Here is an 18,417-nt window from a genome sequence, read left to right as displayed (position 1 = left end):
AAGGAACCACTTGATGAAACAATGATGAAAATGTATACACATTAGATTTGCAATATAAATGTATACCAAACAGTTTTGTGTTTATTTATATTAGTACCTGATGTCTCGGGGGGCGGCCCCAGTCACTTCTACAGCGCACGCCTTGACGTGCGCTGTGCTATCAAGCCCCGCCCCCCCAGTCAGGCCGGTCCCAGTCCCTACCTTGTCGCGCACCTTTCCCCAGCGGTGCGCGACAGGTTTTCAGGCAGGCAGGGGAATTTGAAATGAACATCTTCTTCTGGAACAGGACAGTAGCCATGGCTTCTTCTGGGAAAGGACTGTAGCCATGGCATCTTCTGGGACAGGACTGTAGCCTTGGCATCTTCTGGGACAGGACTGTAGCCTTGGCATCTTCTGGGACGGGACTGTAGCCTTGGCATCTTCTGGAACAGGACTGTAGCCATGGCATCTTCTGGGACGGGACTGTAGCCTTGGCATCTTCTGGAACAGGACTGTAGCCATGGCATCTTCTGGGACGGGACTGTAGCCTTGGCATCTTCTGGAACAGGACTGTAGCCATGGCATCTTCTGGGACGGGACTGTAGCCTTGACTTCTTCTAGCACCGGACGGTAGCCATGGCTTCTTCTGTTTAACACATCAAATGGAGATCACTATGGGGAACGTGTGTAGCCAGAGGGATTAGCTACGAATTGCAATACACTTCACTGTAAAATGTACAGTGTAAAAAACTGCTTTTAGATTCCGAGGATAAATTCATACCTCAGTAACTATATTTTTTCAATTTAATTTGTAAAGCGCACCTAATATAGAAGTACATTTTTGTTTAAAATCTTTTGTGGTTGTATTTTGAAATAGAGTATCCCACCTTTAAGGGTTGGCGGCTGTTCTAGCCAGTGGTTGAAGTGACTTACAAAAAGTTGTGGTACTGTGATGAATGAAAAAAAATCCCAATGTATTAGTAATTGGGAAAAATCTGTTTGGACCATGAGTTATAAAGAAATATACCGTGTGTGTGTTTAGAAAGCAGCAAGAGGCAGGGAGTTCATACAATAAACCCATTCCTCTTTAACAAAAAGGGGAAATAAACGTTGATCAATAAAAGTAGCGGTACAATGAGGTTATACTGTAAATACAGCAGAAGTGGTACTCTGTACCATCTGGTACCACCACACTACGATCACAGCTTTTAGCATTGAAATGTCATAACTTCCCCTGGTGTAAACAATGCAGGGTCTTCTAACACATTACAGACATACCCCGCATTAACATACGCAATGGGACCGGAGCATGTATGTAAAGCGAAAATGTACTTAAAGTGAAGCACTACCTTTTCCCTCTTATCGATGCATGTACTGTACTGCAATCGTTATATACGTGCATAACTGATGTAAATAACGCATTTGTAACAGGCTCTATAGTCTCCCCGCTTGCGCACAGCTTTGGTACAGGTAGGGAGCCGGTATTGCTGTTCAGGACGTGATGACAGGCGCATGCGTGAGCTGCTGCTTGCCTATTGAGCGAGGTGTACTTACTCGCGAGTGTACTTAAAGTGAGTGTACTTAAAGCGGGGTATGCCTGTATAAGATAATAAGACCCCCTTATACTTAGGAGCTACTGCAGAAGCTCTTCTGCAATTTAAGGTTGTTGGTCCATCCAGTACCAAAGGATTATGAGACTCAACAGTACTTTTGACATGCCGATTTTTCCAGCCCTAAATGGTTACTGAAGCACTAAAAGAATCGTAGGTCCCTCAGGCACTGGAAAGTAACAGCACCTGTTAGCACTAAAGGGTAATAGTACTATCTAGTTGTAGTCCTCTTCAGAATGTTAAAGCTATAGGTCCCTTTATCTTGATATGGTAATCAGAGCAGCCGGTGCTAAAGGATTGCAGGTTCTTACAACACTCAGTTGTGTTGGGCCTCTCTAACTTGCAAGGCCTATTCAAGATTTGAGAGATTAAAGCCTCCCCCAACTCTAGAGTTATTTGTTCCCAACCAGTACTGAAAGATGATAGGCCCCTGTGGCACTAAACGGTTAAGCAACACAACTGTGAGTACTCACCAACAAATCGATACAGGCGCTGGCAAACTGGAATTTGCTTTCATTTAACAATGTGACTATGGCTCTCACATTGAACAAAATCAATTCTTTCTTCTGGATCCTATTAACTACCCAAACACACATTATTTCCAACTGCTGACTATAATAACACATGGATTCCCTCCATTAATTGTTTCCAATACTTGCAGACAACCAGTGCGCATCTGTTATTACAGCATTGAGGATTTCATGGTGGAGTCTTCCAATACTCGGGTGTCATGTAGTATTCCACAGGAAGAATGATGTTAAATGTAGATGTTTTCATTTTAGCCAAATACATTCAAATGCATAATTGTGTTTATATAAAGAGATATAACTGACGGTCAGTGATAGTGTGTTACGTTTTTGCAAACATTCCTTTTTAGCCATTTACATACTTAATGAACCTTCTAAAAAAAACAGAAGACACAATAACAAATCATTATTAAATAAATACAAAATGTTTACACATGTAATAGATATTGTTCTCCCCTTGCACGTAGCAATGTCTGTGTGTTTTTATGTTTCCCTTATCAGATTTAGCTTCACAAATGTAGGTACTATTGTTTTTCCCCTCACTCCCCTCACCTCCCAAGGGCAGACAACAGACATTCCATGGACCTTCACACTGGGCAGTATTGCTGATAATTTATCAGGTTATCCTTATGCAATTTGTTTTCCAGCATGTAATGTAAGTGCCAGGTCCTGCCAGGTTGGCAGTTTTCTAGGGGAACAGTATGCACATGGCACAGGGCAGAGAAAGGCTTTGCAGTCAGTAATTGCTATTTACAAGAACATTCTGTACTTTGACATTAGGAAAAAATGTTGGGGGGGGGGGGGAATATAATGTTAGGTTCTGTAAAAGCTAAAAAAAATGTTTGCGTGTTTTCTTCTCTTTCAGAAATAAATATAAACAAAGTCCAGTGCAACAACAATACTGTAGATGGTAGATTCATCAAAGAAAAGAATGCCAAGGGTTGCACAGCTAAAAATAAATGGTGCAGGGCCTTACATTTGTGTACAGGCAGTCCTCGGTAATCCAACAGAACCCGTTCTGGAAGTGGCGTTGGGTAGTGAAACCGTTGTAACGTGAGTCCCATGTTAATCAGTGGCGGTGAGCGTTGGATAACGCATTCAGGCGTCGAAAAACGGCCCATAGGGTTGCATTGTAAAGCGTTGGATATGCCATTCGTTGTAAAGTGAAACGTTGGATAGCGAGGACTGCCTGTATGTAAAAAATAGAACAAAAAAGTCATGTAAAGAACCAAAGATCTTGTTTCAAGAAACATGTTTCAATTACCCACATCATGTGTACAAATGAAGGGTAAAGAAAAAGTGTTTCACAACTGAAGAATATTTGAAACTATATATTTGACAGTTTCGTCTGGCACCCGTGGCAGTTCACCTACAAATCGTCAGTTCTCCACTTCCTTCTTACAGTGTGATCTGGGACCGCTACAAGAGTATAATCACCTAGTTCTAGCGGTGGATAATTAATGTTTATCAGACAAGGTTCTTGTGGCAACTGATAGAATAAACTTTATGGGGTCTATTTAATAAAGTCTTCCAGCTGCAAAAGTAGGATAAAAGCAGTGCAAAAACAAGACTATTTTTCTGTTGTCGTTATTATTTCACCCTCGGACGTCAATGCAGCTTATCATCTGATATTTGTTAGTTGCCATTTATGAAATAGTGAGTGCTAAAGGTCTCGGTTCTGAAGTTTTCCTTTTAAGGCTACTGTATACACTCCTTTGCCAATCTTTCATCTCAGCCCTAATTTCTCAATATACACCTCTTCACCTCCTGCGTTCTGCTCAAGGTCATCTTCTGTGTTCCCCTTTTTTTATCTGAAACCCTCTTCCGCCTACAACCTTTCTCACTCACTGCCCCACGCCCCTGGAATGCGATTCCCTTCAATATCTGACAAGCACATTTTCTCTCCACCTTTAAAGGCCTATCTTAAAACACAGCTCTTTAATAAAGCATTTGGTTAACTCCCATGGCTAGTACTATACATCTCATGCAATTATCATGATCCCTTATATACGTACTTACCATAGAACCCTCCTACTGTGTCTGTAAATTCTCCCTACTTACCATTTAGATTGTAAGCTCTTCGGGGCAAGGACTAGAGATGGGCAAACCAGTCCAAATCCATTTCCTGAATTTTCCCGCGTTTTCCATCCGGTGTAAAATCCGTCGATGGATTGTTACAGTTTCAATCCGTTCGGATTAATCCAAAACCGCTGACGGATTTTAACAATCCAATCCGTGGATTGAGCAATCCGAGGGTTGGATTCTTAAAATCCGTCAACGGATTGCTGAATTCGTGGATTGATTGCTGGGGTAAAAAAAAAAAAACGCAAAAGGTGGGTCGCCATTTTGGAGACTGAAATCCACAGACCAAAGGAACCGTCTGACCCGAGGCAGATCCAAATCTGCAAAAAAAAAAATGCCCCTCCCTAGCAAGGACTCGGTTTTCCTATTGTTACTTTTCTCATATTATTTTCTCACGTGTATTTCTGTTGTAAAGCGCTATACAAATAAACATATACATACATACAGTGTGTATCCTGATATTTGCGCATGTCCTGGGGCAGCTGAGAATTAGTTAACAATTTTAAACAATGCAATGTTGTTTTGGCATATTTTACTATACAATCAGGGATTATCATTGGAGACCTCTTATCACCCTGAAATAAAAAATATTAATACAGCTATCCCACAAAAATCATTAAAATCATAGATACAAACATCGGGAGTACAGCTGCCGCGGCCGTTATTCTAAAACTTCGCCCGGTGCACCGCTCGGAATGCCCCTGTCATGGCGCGTGATGTTTTCCAACCGTACCGCCTTAAAACGCGAGTGCAAAAAATGCCATTTTAGAGTTCTGGTTTTTAAGCACCTTAAATTGACACCGTAGCACAGTACTGTACACATTGCAATTCATTCATGTCATTGCACCCAAAGCAACAGAATCCATAAGATTCAAACAAAGCAATCGCGACAAGCGCGGGGGCCTGGGGCGATTGGCCGCGTTCATGCTGCGTGGACTACAGCAGGGCACACGAAATCGGCGCCTTCACGTTTTAGAATAACGGCCGCTGTATGTTTGTGTAAAACAAAGCACGGCTTAAAGGTGCATTTCCACGTATGTTTCCTTTTGTGCTAGGTGAGAAGCGGGATGTCTCCTGAGCTGAGCCATGTTATTTGCAGCTCCGGGGACCCCCATCTTCCAACCTAGGGCGATGTATTTACATTTTTAAGAGATAATGCTCCTTTAAGCACTGAACTCTTTTTTGGGGGGGGTTAATTGTATGAACAATATTTTGCATTCATAATTGGCTTTTTCTAGCGCAAAAAGATACATTGATATTAAATGACTGTATGCATCATTTTTACTGCATGATTTTTTCCTCCAAATGTGTTCACAAACACGTTACGGCGAGTAACAATGTGACGTACACCCTCCACCGTACTGACAGCTCACGGGCAGCTATTTCAATCTTTGTGTCTTATCAGTGTGACGCTAGTTGCTGGCCATGTATTGTGAAGCTGGTCGTACTGTAGCAACAAACCAGTTATAAAGTGACAAAAACCATCCTCCATACATAGTACAGTAATAATAAAGAACACTTAATGAGCATATTCACATGTCTCAGACTAGTCTTCGAACCTGCCTTACCCTAAAGTCACACAGCATACCGTGCTTCCAGGGATTCTGGGTAATAACATTCAAACTCATAGTAATTGTCTAAATTTGAGGAATGCTTTCATGCTGCAGTTGACGACTTTGCTGCATTCTTGGTAGGGTTGCAGCTTGACAAACAAGCAAGTACAGTAGCGCTTTGAAATGTCTGAGCGCTCAGGTGCCGACAGGCCTCTTTATGTGCTACCTGTGTGATGTATATAAGTGGTATGTGTTGGAGGGGATGCATGTATTCAGCATCTCACAGAAGAGTGCTTGTGGACAAATGTTTAATTTGAAACTTTTTCTTCGTGTGCAAGCAGGGTCCACAGTCTTGGTGCTGTGTATTGTCACTTTTTGTCACACTTAATTATCAGTGACATTCCCTTCCTTGGAGTTGTCTAGTGATTTATATTAAGGATATGCTGGATGATGTTTGGAGTGAGGTTTAGGGAGGGATACCATGGCATTTACTCCGTGCCATTGAATATACTTTAAAGCTTCATTAGCGTCTGTTGCCCAAATAATGAAGTCATGCAAAATAGATGTGGTGCTTTGTTTCATAGATATAGCATTAAATAAAAACCACACACAGCTCCTAAAAAGCCAAACAAAATAAGTCAAGCCTCGGTATGTGACCAAGTATTTCAGCAGCATGGTAACCACTATCCAGAAAGTTAGTACTGAGGAGGGTGGTGGCTCTGAATTTGAGGACTTGGGTGAGAATCTGCTTGTCTTGATATGTATTGAGGAGAATTTCGAAAAGAAGCCCTTGGCAGGTGTAAGCAAATACACTTGATTGAAATATTTCCATTTCCCCTCTGCGTTAGACCTCAGCATCAGCCCCCTTCAGCTTTTTAGCAGTGTTTTCGTTTGATCCTTGATTTTGCAAGGTTTTATTGGTGCTACTTTTGATGACCCATACATTCATGAATTATTTTCTCCTGGTTTTACTCTAGTTTTGCATCCGGGAGATATTAGTAAATAAAGAGGTCAAACGTGAAGGTATTTAGCTGTAGCTGTAGAAGAGGAAAGAGATAATCTGGACCCACCACAAAGCATTGAATACAAATCGCATCATGTTAGTGACCTCTTATCAATATGCCGTGGTCGAGAAGACTTTAGTTCCATTCATTTGAATGAAGCAGAAATCCACAGCACAGGGAAGGTGTCTTTACAGCATATTGAGTAGTTACATTTTGGTCATACAGAGCTATTATAAAGAAGAGTTGAAATGGTATTTTTCCCACTTCTTATGTGAGAACATTTGCATTTAATGGCTCATGTGCACAGAACTTTTCTCTTCTGAGCCTCTTAGAATGCTCTACTGCAGGAGTGCTCAACCCCAGTCCTCAAGAACCCCCCATAGGACAGGTTTTATGGATATCCCTGCTTCAGCAAAGCTCGAACAGTGAGCCACTGATTCAGCCACCTGTGCTGAAGCTGGGATATCTTTCAAACCTGACCTGTTGAGGACTGGAGTTGAGCGCAACTACACAATCTGGGTGTCACCTCTACACACCGGGGCTTCCAAGATTCTATTAGTATTATATTTGCATGTACCGGTGTAGAAGACTTCATTGCCTTACAATGCAGAATATCGCAACGTTTTCATAGGATGCGATGGCAGCAACAAAGCAGAATATCACAAAATGTCCCATTATAATGCACCAGTGGGAGCAGCAACCTTTGTACATGTGTAGTCCCCTCGGCTTCTGTTTTGACAGCATGCCGTATTGATTGTCATTGCAACCTATGCTTAAGATAAACTCGTTGATAATGATTTCAGAATTACATTTTCAAAAGACAAATTTGTGTCATTATGAGTCTTTGTTAAAAAAATAAAAAAAAGGGGGGAGAATACATTCTGTCCATGGTCCAAGCAATGATGATAACAAGGAAAATGTGAAAAGCTCTTTTATTTTCCTGAAACACTCAGTATCGCATGTGTACGTACGTTGCTTCCCAGTGCAGACACTGAAGCAGAATAGATATAATAATTACCCCCTCTGTCACATTTTAGTTTGCACATTCACAGCAAACTGATTATAGTTCCCCGTGTAATGCTAATGTACAGTTTGGTGAAATGGCAAACATCCTTCATGAAGAAGGGTTTGTGTTGTCAGCGAGACGTAATTTTTTTAACTTAACAATTAATGTTAATTAATAACATTTGGCATGTCACAAATAATATAGTTGGATATATATATATATATATATATATATATATATATATATATGTACTGTGCGTATGGTATGCATGAAATGTTATTATGCAACATGATAAACTCAGAAAATGAGTGTTGAGGACAACATATTTAACAAATACATTACTTCCAATAGCTCTTCTTTATAATATACTGTAATTACAAAATATTATACTTACAGGCAGATCCCACTTGAAAACTGTTACAAGATTACCAGTAAACAGTGAGCCTACGATGTTATAATTTTAAATATTTATGGAGTACTGTTACATTGTAATCTTGTCTGTAACTGTCACATACGCCCACAATCATATTATTTCAAACTGTCCATGAAATATCTGTAAATTGAATGTTTACAGAGAAAATTGTCCTCCTCTGCGCTGTTCTTCACAAATCAGTGCTCGGTGAAATATGTAAAGAAAACAGTGTAGTCCCTATAACCGAGCCCCTCCGGTCTCCATTCTGTGGACCCTCTGGTCAAACTTCCACCGAAGTGTTCCAGCTGATGGTCCTGACGGCATCCGCATGTGGCTTGTGCAGGAAAATCTCTTCCTGGTTCCCCTCTGCTCTGCCGTGATGACGTCACTCGAGCCATCTGTACTCTTGGCCAGCTGACTTTCTCTAGAAAGCTGGGATCCGTGGCAAAAGGCCAAATTATATTAGGCGGGGATTTTAACACCACTCTGGATAAAAATTTAGACAGGTTGACCCCAATGTCACAGAGCCAGCTGTCCCAAAGCCCGGATGACCACCTTAAACTAATAGAATATCTCAGAGTTTTTGGCCTTGTCGATGTGCGGTGGGAGCTGAATCCCAAGTGTAAAGACTACATATTCTACTCAGCCCCTCATAAAGTGTACACCAGATTAGACTATATTTTTATCTCGACTCCACTAATCCCCCAAGTGCAATTAACACATAAAAAATATCACGTGGTCTGATCATACCCCAGTGGAGGTAACACTTAGAGATTTGACAGCTCCCCCACCATTTAGATCCTGGACACTCAACGTGGGGCTGATAAAGATCCCTGATATTGCAGAGACAGTGGAGAGGGACATTGCAGATTATTTTTATTTATTTTTAACGCTGGGAGTGTCCCAAGTCATCTATCTGGGAAGCTCATAAGGCTGTCCTGAGAGGAAAACTAATTGGAATAGCGGCAAACAGGAAAAGGGTGAGACAAGCTAAAATTGACACGTTGAACCTAACAATTACAAAGCTAGAGCAATCACACAAAAACAACCCTTCCGAAACATTTTTGAGGGAGCTAACGACCCACAGAGGGGAACTTAATACTCGTCTGTCCGAAGCTGCAGAAGAAATGATGACATGGACCAAACAAAAATACTTTGAGAAGGCTAATAAATCTGATTCTATGCTGGCATATCGCCTTAGACATAAACAGCCCAAGTTAGGTATCCATAAAATTCGAACCAACTTGGGGAACCTAACATCTAACCCGGTTAAAATTGCAAAGGAGTTCCACTCTTTCTATATACAGGCATACCCCGGTTTAAGTACACTCACTTTAAGTACACTCGCGAGTAAGTACATCTCGCTCAATAGGCAAACGGCAGCTCACGCATGCGCCAGTCAGCACGTCCTGTACAGCAATACCGGCTCCCTACCTGTACCAAAGGTGTGCGTAAGAGGGGAGACTATAGAGCCTGTTACAAATGCGTTATTTACATCAGTTATGCACGTATATGACGATTGCAGTACAGTACATGCATCGATAAGTGGGAAAAAGGTAGTGCTTCACTTTAAGTACATTTTCGCTTTACATACATGCTCCGGTCCCATTGCGTACATTAATGCGGGGTATGCCTGTAGTAAGCTACAGTATATGATGGTAAAAAAGCAACTAAATCCCAGAATTATAGAAAGGAACTGGAAAAATATCTATCTGAGTCAGGATTACCCACTATTCCTGAGCATGAGAAAGACAATCTAAACAAATTAATTACGCCAGAAGAGATAGTGGAGGTGATTAGTTCCCTGAAGCCAAACAAATCTCCAGGCCCAGACGGGTTTTCAAATTTATATTTCAAAAAATGTGCCCGCCTTCTTATTCCCATCTACAAAATCTTTTTAACTCCATACTAGATGGTGCAGATTTCCCGACTACTTTGTTACAAGCCCATATATGTCTCATCACTAAGGCAGGGAAAGACTCTGCATGCTGCACGAGCTACAGGCCGATATCGTTGATAAATGTAGACTTGAAGATCTTCTCAAATTCTTGACAACCATCTTAATAGGGTATTGCCTGGTCTGGACCAAGTGGGTTTTGTCCCAGGAAGACAGACGGCTGACAATACGAGGAGAACAATTGACCTAGTGGCTCACGCCAAACAAATATCCAGTCCCTGGTATTATCTTTAGATGCAGAGAAAGCGTTTGACCGTCTGGACTGGGAATATATGGGAAGTACGCAAAAAAAATTGGCTTCGGGGGTCGGTTTCTCCGCTCCTTTATACGTCCCCTTCGGCCAGGGTATTATGCTCAGAAATAGCCTCTGAGGTTTTTTCAATCAAAGGACGCACTAGACAAGGATGCCCACTATCCCCTCTGTTGTTCGCCCTCAAACCAATGGCCAGTCATATTAGAAACAACCCCAACATAAAGGGTATCCAAGTTCGGTGCAAACAATACAAAATAGCTCTTTTTGCGGATGACGCACTCATGACACTGTCAAAGCAACTTATATCGCTCCCGAACCTGTTCCAGGAACTTGGGATCTTTAGTAGACTTTTAGGTTTTAAAATAAATGGTAATAAATCTGAGGCACTAAATATTAATTTGCCTAAAACAGTAGTCAAATTAATCTCAGTAAACTTCAAATTTAAATAGTGCAGTAAAGCCTTGAAGTATCTTGGTATATTTTTGATGAACGATTATTTAACTCTGTACAGTGCTAATTTCCCAGGCCTCCTCAGGTCTCTTAAGAATGATCTGGTTAGTTGATCCAAACATAATATTTCCTGGATTGGCAAAATTAACTCAATGAAGATGAATCTCCTCCCTAGAATTTTATATTTGTTCATCACTCTCCCCATCCCGGTCCCGCTGTGGGAAATTCAAGATTTACAGTCCCACATAAAATCCTTTATAGAACAAGAGCCCTCGAGTGGCCAGAACCATTCTCAGCCAATCCAGACTGAAAGGAGGTCCGGCTCTACCGTGCCTACTCTCATTATAAAGCAGCCTGGCATTCAGATATAGGAGGTAAGAGATGGGTGGAACTGGATGTGGACTTGCTTCCCCCCACCCCAGGGATTAAGATCAATTTTGTGGTCCCCTAAGATCTCCCAAAAGAAAGCAAGTGGCTGTTTACCCTCGATATCTCACCCTCGAGTTTGTAGAACAAAAATAAAAAAACTCTAAGCTCACTCTCGATAGATCAGGCATGACACCACTATTTTTTAACCCAGAGTTCCCCACGGGTATGGCGGGATCAATTTTTGAAGCAGGAAGATTGAGGGGAATCCATAGGATAATGAAAATTATGGATATGGACAAATCCAAGGTCCTTCCTTTCGCCACGCTCAGAGATCGGTATGACCTCCCAAGTGGCAAAATTTTCAGGTACCTTCAGATACAGGCTTTTGTTCAAGGTGGATGCCTAGCTCCACCCTTGACTTTTTTCGAGACACTGTGCCGCAAGGCTCCAATTCAAAGGGGGTCGACTTCAATCATTTATTCCTCAATCTTTCTCCCTTCTTGGGAAAAAGAATTCCCTTTTATAGCACAGTGGGAAAGAGACCTAAACCAAACTCTGGAACCAGCAATATGGGGGGACATATATTTGAAGCAGCGGCCATAAGCTCTATATGTACACAGATCAAAGAAAATGCTTACAAAGTATTATATAGGTGGTACCTAAACCTGGAGCGTTTGGCCAAGATGTGCCCGTGAACGTCCACTATGTGTCATAAGGGCTGTGGCCAGCATGCCCCGTTTATTCATATGTGGTGGCTGTGTTCCGGGGTGGTGGAGATCTGGAAGAGGGTACATAGGCTGACGCAAAGATTTCTGGGTTTTGACTTCCCTCTCGACCCATGGGTATGTCTTCTAAACAAACCTCAGGAGAATATGGATAGAAACCAAAACAAACTTATTAGCCATATAATTACAGCAACACGCTGTGCCATAGCTGCGGCGTGGATGAGCCCGCACCTGCCAGTTCTTAACGAGATAAAAACAGGAATCTGGTACTATCCTTAAAATGGAAAGAGTTACTGGGATTCAGAGAGACTCGTGCTCAAAATTTCAGAAAGTGTGGCAGCCATGGCTGATTTATGAGACTCAACACGCAAGGACACTCCCCCATAAACCAGTCCAATATTCTCCAGTGAAGACCTTCTCTGTTTCCCTGGGTCGCCCGGGGAGACAGCCAAACAAAACAAAAAAAGTATAAGACATAGAGGGGTATGATTTGATTTGAAGTATATGTATGTTTATATTTATTTATTTTTGCCATTGGTCATTTATTGTATATTTTTATAAGGTAATATGTGCTCGTCGGGAATGTTGCACCATTCCTCCCCACCCCCCTTCCCATTTTGATTTCTGTATGACCAATGAGAAAGCAGGCATTTCAATAATGCCCGGAATTTAGCAGCTTTAGCCTATAATTTTTAGTAAAACATTTTATAAATAAATGTACTCTATGAAACTGGTATGTAGTGTAGGATACTGTTATTGTAACTGTTAACATCCATTTTATCATATAATATCTTTTGTTAAAACAAGTAATTGTTCAAGATCTGGCATGTACATGGTTCTCGCAGAATCATGGGATAATCAGAATACTTCAGGTAACGCAGCATTGTTCCTTTATGCTTATGAATTAAGCGTTGCGTATTTCACAAATGTTTTTCTTTTCATTTATTTCTTTTTTACAGGTCAAAAAATCCTTCATCACAAAAGTGAGATCTTAGAGACTGTAGTGTTAATCAACCCATCTGATGAAGCAGTCAGTACTGAAGTAAGTTACTTACACCTGCATCATTTGTTTTAGCGAGTATCATTTCTTACAGCACAACTGGTGATTCAAATAGACAGAACATTATATTTAAGAAATGTTTATAGCAGATAATACTGTACATTTAGAGATGTTAACGCTCCCTCTGGGTCAATATAACTATAAATATAGGATAAGTATCTCACTCAGAATGTAGGAATGATGTAGCATTCGATGGACATGTATTTTCTCAACCTAAACTGCTATGTTACTGATCATATGAACAGAGTGAATAAATAGATGGCTCACACAGAGTCTGGAGTTATATAACATCTTCGTATAATTACTAACATACTGTACAGATTAACAAGCATCTCACAAACACTCCGCAGCATAGTCCATAGACGCTGTAATGGCCCAGCGGATTAACACAGAGGGGGTCCCTGCGTTTCAATGGGATTCACAGCCCGGTAAGATTCACACAGCGTGAGTCCCATTCAAACGCTGGAACCTCCACTGCGTTCATCCAATGGGCCATTACAGCATCTATGGACTATGCTGAGGATTTTCCCCATGTTCAAGGAATTCCTCTGACTCTGGGCTAAAACCGAAAGTTGCATCTGTATATTGGTTGGATCAGACCTATATTTTACAGTATTTTTAGAGAAACCAACCTAAACAGACCCTATAATCTGTGTTATGAAAGACTTTTTCTATGATACTCCTGCATATCTATACCTTTGTAAAATAACACCACATTGCTGTAAAATGCCATCCACGTCAGCCATAATTGATATTGTTTCTATATTTAATTGTACAGGTGCGCCGACGAGTATTCTAAAACTTGCCTTAAACTTGCCTTGGAAAATCTGGGGCTATCACCAACAAGACCCAGGTACATGCTGGGTACATGCTGCAAACATTTCAATGACATTTCTGCAGAGATTAATGGCCCATCGGATTAACACAGCAAGGGTCCCTGGCAGTCCCATTCAGTTTGAATGGGACTGCCAGGGACCCCCGCTGTTAATCCGATGGGCCATTAGTCTGTCTGCAGGAATGTCACTGAAATGTTGCAGTATGTACCCAGCTTGTACCAAGCATGTGCAGTACCTGGGTCTTGTTGGTGATTGCCCCAGATTTGTTTTAGAATACTCGTCGGCACTACAGTAATTATCACCAATGATGGTGATATATATATATATATATATAGAGAGAGAGAGAGAGAGAGAGAAGTAATCCACTCCAGCAGGAGCAGACACAAGACAGCACTCAAAGGTAAGTAAGAAAACTTGTATTCAAAAATAAACATAGCACAAACATGACCAACGTTTCGGTCCTCGTGGGACCTTCCTCAGGGTGGTCCCACAAGAACCGAATCGTTGGTCATGTTTGTGCTATGTTTATTTTTGAATACAAGTTTTCTTACTTACCTTTGGGTGCTGTCTTGTGTCTGCTCCTGCTGGAGTGGATTACTTTTCTCTTACTATTGGTATAGGACATGCACCGCAAACTATTTATGGTATTGGGAGTGCCGGCTGCCCCATTTTGTTCATTCCATATTAAGGCCCAGAAGCTTTCTCTGAACAGTTCACGGATATATATTGTGCCTAAAGATATACAATACCTCTTTTTTATATGGCAGTTCATAAAGGTTTTCTATTTCTAAATGAACGCTAGAAAGGTTTACACAGGTTCATGAGGAAGTATGAGATCATTAAGAAGTGCCGTTTGAAGGAATACGGTTGGCTGCACACTAAGGGCAATCTTTGTGGTGACTTATGTATGTTTAGTTTTATTTATATAGTGGCAACAACGTACACATCACTTTACAAAACAGACATTAGAATATGTGGAAAGATAATACAATAAGTGCACAAAACATATAAGAAAACTATAGACAAATGGAATCACTACTCCAGAAAGCGTGTAGTCTAGATCAGAAGGGCCATCTCCAGTTCTCAAGGGCCACCAACAGGTCAGACTTTTAAGAATATCCTTAAAACTGAGCCACTGATTGAGCCACCTGTGCTGAAGCAGGGATATCCTTAAAACCTGACCTGTTGATGACTGGAGTTGGCCACCCCTTGTCTAGGTGGTATGTTGTTGGTGAATTATAGAAGCAATAGGGGAAAGAGTAAGTGTGATGGATGGCAGTGCCTGGTCAAGAGTACTGGTGGGTGCAGAAGTAGTCAGGAGTCCAGGCTACTGAATTACTTCATTCATAAAGTGTGATTTTATATTTGAAATGAAGCTCGGTAGAGAAAGGTGCATATTGTGTACTAGAAGTTAAAAATATCCACACGTAGGGAGCAGTGAAGGAAAAGGTTTTTGGTGAAAGAGAGTAGTAGAGGTGAAAGGCATGGAAAGGAGACAGTGAGGATGAACTGTTGTGGGAAATAAAACCTGAGAAATAGGGAGGAGCAGACGAGTGTAGAGCCTTAAAGATGTTTGGGAAACTTTTGATACGAAATTTGAATGGGAATCTTAGAGAGGGATTAAGGGATAGATGAGCAGGTTTTTGAAGGAAGCAAAATGACTGTAGCATGTTGGATAGATTGCAAGTGAGAAAGTTGTGTTGCAGGGATTTGTAGTAGCTTACGATAGTCAAGACGTGGGAGAATAAGGTCACGTTATGGTTTTAGCAGTGAAGTGACACCTAAGCAACATGTTCTACGGACTGGATAAATGGTGACGTCATTTCCTGTGATGGAGAAAAGGGATATTAGACCAAGTTTAGGTTTTAGGAGGTAGGAAAGGCGGATGGTCACTACTCCTAGTAACACTACAAGCTAGTAAAATAAAATTACTTTATTTAGAAAAAAAAAAAAAAAAATTACTTTATTTTGAAAAAAAGGTAGGACATCATAGTAGAACCACTCTAACGCGTTTCATCCCTAGCATGGGACTTTATCAAAGAGCATCCTGGACAGTGATTGCATTTTTTGCCTCTTTTGTATGATTGCAGCATTGGAACATTGGAGTTCACTCTCCATTTTTTTCTTCTAAGTTTAGGTTTTAGTTTGAGGCGGTGGAGCATCATCTATGAGAATGCCCCCGGGAGGCAATCAGGGACTTGGGTTTCTACTGCAGCCATTAATGCATTCAATATAATATGAACAATAATATCATGTCGACTAACTCCTTCTGTTGCTTAATCTAACCACTCCTCAAATCACTTTCATAGCCTAATAGATATCCCACGCATAAGAGAAACTGTAAGTTCTTAGACTATCTAACTTTGATTTTTCTCAGTAGCTTAAAAGCAGCTACAGTACTCAGGCTGGAGCCATGGTGCCGGAGGGGTCCGCACGCTGAGCGATCAGATTGCCTTAAGGCAGTGATCACGCCCATGCGGCGTGCGGGCGGAAGTGGGCGCGCATTGCGCAAGAAATCTGTTGAAACGGATTTCTTGGCGCGACAAGACGGTCATGTGAGCGGTTCGCCCAATGAGGACGAATCAGCTCCGTGATGCCCCTAGGCACGCCCCCCACGGCGTGGCATGGCGCGGCTCCACTGGCCACAAAACGCACCCGCTTCACGGGGGTGACATCACGGCCGCGCACGCCTCCGTGCAGGGCGTAGACACCATGGCCTCAGCCAGCCTAAGTCATAAAGATGCTCTTCCACAATCAGTTAATTAAATGTAACAGCTAAGTATCAATGATTCATGCGCCTGGAAGTATTCTAGTTCTAAAACAGAAGGTAGAGGTCTGTTAACTGGCAGAGAGCCCAGAACAATAGCCGGGAAAGGAAAATAGAACTGAGTTGCTCCATCGATATAATGCAATTTCAGCTGATGTGATTTGAGTGATTCACTTCGGATGGATGAGTGTGGCCATTACTACTTTCTATCAGGAAGCAGCAATCAGTGGAGTCACTGAAAATAATATGACATATCAGCTTTCATCATAATTAGGTACAATGCAGAGGTCTGCTTTCAATTATGTCTGCTGTCTTCACTCAGAGGCCATTTCCGTTTCTTAAAAATACATGAAAATAAAAAGATATTGCGGTGCAGCTGTGGACAGTATTTATAGGAAATAGAGCAATGTAGGTTAATTGTGACAAAGAACAGCCCTTTTTATTTTCTATTGAAATTGTTGTAGTGCAAAGGGAGAGCATTTTAATTATGTATTTAACACACCAAGCTATTCATTTATAATAGTCATTAAGAAGGAGCTGATTTTACACAGATCTGCAATTTAAAAAAAAAAAAAAAAAAACATCACTGTACGAATTAGAGTATTTCCAAGTTTTATCCTGGGAAACCAGCACTTCCTGCTTTTTCATGTGCATGAAATGGAATCATTATTTTTTGTTTAGTGCATTTGACACAAGTTTCTTAGCAGGAAAGGGTAATCCCGGGCCTGGCATATTAGTGAATGCTGTTAAAAGAGGCAAAATAAAGGAAACATAAATACAGTACCATCATGTTATGTGCATCATACACTATCTCTTGCTACAGATGCAGCGGCCGTTATTCGAACATTTCACGGAGCTGTTTTTGTGTGCGCTGCTGTATTCCACGTGGCATTCACGCCGCCAATCACACCAGGCACATCTGTGTTTACTGCGGCTGATTTGTTTGAATTTCCTGGATTCTGATTTCTTTGGGTACAAATCTTTGCGTGTCCGTGGCAGAAATTAATTACATGTACAGTACTGTGCTACTTTGTCAATTTGCAGGTGTTTAAAAACCAGAACACTAAAATACCATTTTCTGCACTCGATAAAAACACGCGTCTTAAGGCGGTAACGTTGGAAGAAATCACGCGCCATGACATGGGTATTCCGAGGTATACAACGCGTGAAATGTTCGAATAACGGCCACTGCATCTGTATATACAATACACATATATATGCAATATATGTATACCCAAAATCCCATCCTGCTTCAAATGATTCTGAATCGCTAAAGATTATTCCAAAAGAAATGCATAACGCCACTTATACATTATTTTGTTGCCATGCGCAAATTTAAGAACCTGTCCATTCTTTAACTTCCACTTATACTATATATTATACAATAATAATACTGTAACTAGAGGGCACACACATGTATAAGAGGTTTTATTGAGTGTCCTTGTGGTTAAATACCATGTTATATTTTTTTATCGTCTTGATTCCTTTAACATAAGTATATTAATGCCGGCTTTAAGTGTTTCATACCGTTCTCTCTGGCCTTCTGTCTCAGGTGCGTTTGATGATCACGGATGCTGCAAGACACAAGCTTCTAGTTTTGACTGGACAGTGCTTTGAAAACACAGGAGAACTTATTCTCCAATCCGGATCTTTCTCATTCCATAACTTCATTGAGATCTTCACAGATCAGGAGGTACGTTCAGTGCAACAAAAACAAGTGCAAATTAGATTATTAATTAATCAATTGATCAAACTGCCAGTGTTCAGTTTATCAAGCAACGGATTTCAACAATTTATGTAGAAGATAATTATTGTTCTGGGTTTTCT

The 18,417-nt window shown here is 41.1% G+C and overlaps 1 protein-coding gene across 1 annotated transcript in view; it reads left to right on the top strand.

Moving 5' to 3' along the window:
* MAP1B (microtubule associated protein 1B) overlaps nucleotides 1-18,417 on the top strand; it is a 102,035-nt gene that overhangs the window by 65,310 nt on the left and 18,308 nt on the right. Inside the window, exons 3-4 of the mRNA XM_075591945.1 lie at nucleotides 12,887-12,969; nucleotides 18,143-18,283. Of these exons, the coding sequence (XP_075448060.1) occupies nucleotides 12,887-12,969; nucleotides 18,143-18,283 (224 nt within the window). The remainder of the gene's footprint in view (nucleotides 1-12,886; nucleotides 12,970-18,142; nucleotides 18,284-18,417) is intronic.

The sequence above is a fragment of the Ascaphus truei genome, chromosome 1, assembly GCF_040206685.1.
Source record: "Ascaphus truei isolate aAscTru1 chromosome 1, aAscTru1.hap1, whole genome shotgun sequence".
In the NCBI taxonomy this organism is placed as follows: domain Eukaryota; kingdom Metazoa; phylum Chordata; class Amphibia; order Anura; family Ascaphidae; genus Ascaphus; species Ascaphus truei.
Note: the sequence above shows the minus strand (reverse complement) of the source record. Positions and strands in the feature narration are given on the sequence as shown.